General features: G+C 47.5%; 1 protein-coding gene across 2 annotated transcripts; it reads left to right on the top strand.

The window, feature by feature from the left end:
• Window positions 1-624: 624 nt before the first annotated feature.
• Window positions 625-5,310, top strand: LOC100415827 (cysteine protease ATG4B). 2 transcript variants are annotated; one of them, XM_044471012.1, is made up of 9 exons: window positions 625-820; window positions 1,541-2,036; window positions 2,141-2,226; window positions 2,320-2,370; window positions 2,522-2,907; window positions 3,648-3,786; window positions 4,431-4,486; window positions 4,593-4,663; window positions 4,753-5,310. In XM_044471012.1, the coding sequence occupies exons 2-9, from the start codon at window positions 1,592-1,594 to the stop codon at window positions 4,968-4,970; spliced, it is 1,452 nt and encodes a 483-aa protein (XP_044326947.1). In that variant the 5' UTR covers window positions 625-820; window positions 1,541-1,591; the 3' UTR covers window positions 4,971-5,310. The 2 variants fall into 2 exon arrangements, with proteins under 2 accessions (XP_044326947.1, XP_044326948.1); XM_044471013.1 differs by having other exon boundaries at window positions 676-820; window positions 1,589-2,036.
• The last annotated feature ends 224 nt before the right edge of the window (window positions 5,311-5,534 follow it).

Here is a 5,534-nt window from a genome sequence, read left to right as displayed (position 1 = left end):
CACATAATCCATATTGTTATGTACTAGCTTGTGTGTGTGAAATAGATGGATTATGATCCCGTACCCAATAAGATGGATATGTGTGTGTTAGAGAGAGAGAGAGGGAGAGGGGGAGAGAGTGAGGAAGAGGGAGGCAGAGAGTGTGTGTGAGGAATTGATGATAAAAAAGGTCGCCAATGTCATTTGATATATATGAAAAAATTAATATTGTACTTTTAAAGTTAATGTGGCCCCGTTGCAACGCACGGGTGTTCTTCTAGTATACAGTACTTCCGAGACCGAAATTCAAAACCATGGTGTCACAACACCACACTCGCGCCCCCTCACCTCACCATTGATCGTCTCCCCACCTCGTCGCTGTTTGAGGAAACGGGACGGAACGGGGAGGAATCCGTGCCGTGCGGTGCAGCTGCAGCTGCAGATTCTCTCCCACAAACAACGCAAAAAGAAATTAAAAAAAATACAATAGAGGGACGAAAACCTTACGGGAAAGCATCCGTCCGCAGCCGCACGCACGGCACCGCCCGGCCCCAAGCGCCGGCACGTTTGGTTTGGATTCGGGTCCGCTGCCCGGTGGGCCCGCCCAGGCCCGCCTACCTACCCCCTCCCTCCCGCAGCAGCTGGGCAGCTAGCCTAGCCTAGCCAAGCCACCCCCAAGGACTCGCCCGCCGTCCCCATCTCTCCCTCCCTTCCTTCCCCACCCCGCCTCCTCCTCCGCCACGCCACCTCCGCCTCGCGCCCTCCGCCGCGCGGATCCCTCGCCGCCGGCCGCTCCCCCCCGCGGCCGCCCTCTCCCCGCGCCTCGGATCGCTGCAGGCGGGTAAGCCGACCCTTCTCCCCTCCTTCTCCCCTCTCCCCTTCTCTCTCCTGCTGCTGCCATGGCCCTGCTGCGCTCCCCTTCGCGGGATGCCGGGTTGCTCCGGTTTCGGTTCCGTTTCGCGCGGCCTGCTGCTACTGCTAGCGAGCGATGATCTAGTCGATTGCGGGTGGATGCTCGCGACCTGTTCGTCCTACTGCCTTCGTTGCCATGCCTGCCCCCAATTGCAATTACAGGCTAAGCTAAGCTAGGTTGTTGATGGCGTGTAGGTAGGTCATGTCTCCGAGCATCAGCTTCCCGGCGTGGTGCGTGTTGCTGTTAACCTCTGGCCCTGTGTTCATTTCATACTTACTAGTTCTGAGTTACAAGGAAGGAGGCTGCAATTGTGATTTCTGATGCCTGGTTGTCTGATTGCATCGGTGGGAACCTGCGGGTAGATGATCGATGCACGCACACGTCAATTGCGATTGCTTGTAACATGTTCGTCCTACTCCCTTCCGTTGCCTTGTCTGTCCCCATTTAGAATTAAATGCTAAGCTCAGTTGTTGATAGCGTTTTAGGGAGGTCGGTCATGTATCCAAGCTTCTCTGCATGGTGCGTGCTGGTGTTAGCCCTTGGCCTGTGTTCATTTTATAGTACTAGTTTTGAGTTCTGACCATGTTCTGAGTTACAAGGAAGCTGCAATTCTGATTTCTAATGCTGCTTCTGTGGTTCCGTCTGTAGGACATTGTGGGTGCCTGATGCCGTGATTGACGCACACATGCCGCGCAGGTAATGACGAGCTTGCCTGAGAGGGGTGCAGCACCGCCATCCAATCCTACGCCGTCGTCGTCGCGCGAGGGGGACGCTGCCGTAGCTTCTTCGTCTTCTTCCGCCTCAGAGGAGCAGAAGAAGGACGGCAGCCCGAAGCAGTGCAAGGCGTCCATCCTCTCGAGCGTTCTCACTATCTTCGAGCCGGACCAGGATCAGTCAGGCAGGTCAGGGGGGCACGCCTCCGGGTCCTATGCTTGGTCGAGGGTTCTGAGGCGGTTTGTGGGTGGCGGCTCCATGTGGCGTTTCCTGGGATGCGGCAAGGCTCTGACCGCTGGCGACGTCTGGTTCCTTGGAAAATGCTACAAGCTGTCGTCCGAGGAGTCGTCGAGTGACTCGGATTCTGAGGGCGGGCATGCTGCGTTCTTGGAGGACTTCTCGTCGAGGGTATGGATCACCTACAGGAAAGGTTGGTTTGGCCTGTTCTTGTTTACAGAACAACATGCAAGCTAAAATTAACAGTGTGGTACAGTTGGTAACGAGCTGCTAACATGATCATTTTTCTTGTCACAGGTTTTGATGTCATATCCGATTCCAAGCTCACTAGTGATGTCAACTGGGGCTGCATGGTTAGAAGCAGTCAGATGCTGGTTGCACAGGTAAGTCTCGATTTGATTCATTTGAATCCTTCCTTAATTGACCACTGCTGCTGTTGCTAAATTGGGCTTTGGACACATTTTTTTTTTTTGCAGGCACTGATTTTTCACCATCTTGGAAGGTCTTGGAGAAAGCCCGCACAGAATGTAAGATACAGGACTTCCCTACTCTGATCTCATAGAGCTGCTCACTGTGCAAAAGGCAAAATTGAAGTGTTTCTATTCAGTTACAGTAGGTGATGGTGGTCTTTTAATTCTTAATGTAGGGTTTCTTATAGTGGTCAATGTTCATATGCAGCCATCTGACCCAGAACATACAAGGATCTTACACCTGTTTGGTGATTCTGAAGTCTGTGCTTTCTCCATTCACAATTTACTTCAAGCTGGAAAGAGTTACGGTCTGGCTGCTGGATCATGGGTGGGTCCATATGCTATGTGTCGGGCATGGCAAACCCTTATCCGCACAAACAGAGAGCAACCTGAAGTTATAAATAGGAATGAAAGTTTTCCTATGGCGCTCTATGTGGTCTCGGGTGATGAAGATGGTGAAAGAGGTGGAGCTCCAGTTGTTTGCATTGATGTTGCTGCTCAGCTTTGCTATGATTTCAACAAGGATCAATCCACATGGTCGCCTATTCTTTTGTTGGTTCCTCTGGTTCTTGGTCTTGACAAAATTAATCCAAGGTAATCAGCGAGTCGCTACTTTTTTTGTGCTTTGGCGGTTCCTGTATCTATTTTTTTTATTATCTGATAGTTATCCTAAGTGAAACTAGGAATACAAATGGAGAAGTGCCTGCTGACTTACCAATCACTTGATTATATTTCAGTCATTTTAAAACACACCATACACTGTTCCTAACTTCTTATGATCTGATTTGGTGAATTAATCTTGCAAACGACTAGGACACTAGGTTACGCATAGGGCCGCCCCTAAATATTAAATGTTTTCATTGATGGCTTGGTAGGAAATCATGCTACTTTTTAGCCTTTGCCTGCCATGGTGTCACATACTATCTGATAGCCATCCTCAGTAAAACTAGGAATACAAATGGTCAAGTGCCTTGCTGACCTACCAATTACTTGATTACATGTCTGTTATTTTTAAAATACTCCTTATACTCTGTTTTGGTGGCTAGTTCATCCTCAGTAAAACTAGGAATACAAATGGTAAAGTGCCTTGCTGACCTACCAATTACTGGATTACATTTCTGTTACTTCTAAAATACTCCTTATACTCTGTTTTGGTGTCTAGTTTTCCTGATCTTCGTCAGATAGAGCCAAATTAATCTTTTGACCTGTGAGAGCTATCAATTAGACTAGGTTATGAGTAGGGGATCCCCTGAATACTAAATACTTTTATTGATGGCTTTGGTACGAAATTATTCTAATTTTAAGCTTTTTGCTGCCACGGGACATTCTATCAGGTACATCCCACTACTAAAGGAGACATTCACATTTCCTCAAAGCTTGGGCATTTTAGGTGGAAAACCTGGAGCATCAACTTACATTGCTGGGGTGCAGGATGACAGGGCACTCTACCTAGATCCCCATGAGGTTCAGCTGGTAAAAACTACAGACTTTTCTGTTATTTAGCACATACAGACATCAATATCACAAATGTTGCAGGCTTGTAGTTTTGTTACCTTCAGTGAATTGAGCAAGCTGATCTATAAGCTGTATGGAATGCAAACAGGATATGCTATTTGTTACATCTATAATTAGAGTTTAATTTAGCACCACTGAACTAATCAGTTCCTTTGAACGGAGCTCTCAGCTCCATCCTCCCATTCAATGAGTTAGTAGTGCATGAAAATAATAGATTTGAACATGTGTCCCAAGAATTCTGGAGTCGCAAACAATTATTGTTCTCAGTGCATGAAAAGCTAACTTCCTCTCGAGGAAAACGATAGAACAGGTATTCAGGGAAAGAAAAGAGCATGATAGGCTGTCCGAGGGTTCATTTCACTATGCTGCATACATGTAGAATACTTACTTTTTTAATCTTCAGCATATATTTAGTTTGTTCCACTCTGTTGATTTTAGCCCGATCCATAGCTCTTGCGGGTTTCTATTTCTGCCGTCTCTTGTTTGGTTGGAATGCCATTTTCTATCAACAATCATATCAAGTTGTTATGCACAGCATCTGGGCTTTGGGGTATTTGACTTTTGAGCTATGCTGTTAATACTGGGCTGCTCTTTAATGTCAGGCAGTTAACATAGCATCTGATAACTTGGAGGCAGACACTTCCTCATATCACTGCAGGTATGTGCACCATTCTAGTTACAGACGGTTAAGATGGTTCCACTGTTCAGTTTCCTTTCTATTCTCAAATGGCCAAATCCTAATTCGTGTATCGACTCTTGGACAGCACTGTCCGTGATATGCCTCTAGACCTGATAGATCCATCCCTGGCTATTGGTTTTTACTGCCGCGACAAAGGTGAACTTCCGTCCCTCAGATTCCTGAGTCGGGCCATTCAAAATTTTGTCTCTTAACCTTTTTATTTCTTTCCAACTTCTTGTATGCAGATGACTTTGATGATTTCTGTTCTCGGGCCTCGGAGTTGGCAGAGCAGGCGAACGGAGCACCGCTCTTCACTGTCGTGCAGTCAGTTCAGCCGTCGAAACAGATGTATAACCAGGACGACGGGTCCGGCTGTTCAGGCTACGGCGCCTCCGACAACATCGACACCGAGGACCTCGATGGCTCCGGCGAAACAGGAGAAGATGAGTGGCAGATTCTCTGAATGAAAGGGAAGTTTAACTTCAGTTGTTCGGTTAAACCTTCACATGACCACTCATTGGGTTAATGTCCCGCTGTGTGAAGTAAAGACTTCAAAAACCTCGTGTGAAATCCAGGGTTTCCAGTTCTACGGAACAAGCGGGTGTGCTGCTTGTTCCGCGTAGCTGCGAGTCCGGAAAAGGTAGGAACCGTTACGCTGATCATCGGATCGGCACCAAGTTGGTTCGATGGGAAATTCCTCTGTACCATACCGTACGCGCTGTTGTGGGTGACTGCAAAATGTATCTATTGATTGGTTTACGCTAGGCAAATTGGCAGATTGGTTATAAACGTTTCCTTTGTTACCATGTTTGTGATTCGGCTTCGGCGTCGGGATCTTTGTTTTGGAGCTGCTTTTGTGAAGGGGCACGCTATGTATCGCAAGGTGGTTCAGGGGGCAAGAAAGGGACAAGCTATGTATGCACAAAGCCAAAGATTCATTTTTCTTCTTTTCCTTCGGTCCCATGCAGAATGTGCCATAGACTACTCTACAACAAATCATTTTACATTTTCCCTTAAAACAGCCCTT

The sequence above is a fragment of the Triticum aestivum genome, chromosome 2B, assembly GCF_018294505.1.
Source record: "Triticum aestivum cultivar Chinese Spring chromosome 2B, IWGSC CS RefSeq v2.1, whole genome shotgun sequence".
Lineage (NCBI taxonomy): Eukaryota > Viridiplantae > Streptophyta > Magnoliopsida > Poales > Poaceae > Triticum > Triticum aestivum.
The sequence above is the reverse complement of the archived record's forward strand: the minus strand, read 5'-3'. Positions and strand labels throughout refer to the sequence as shown.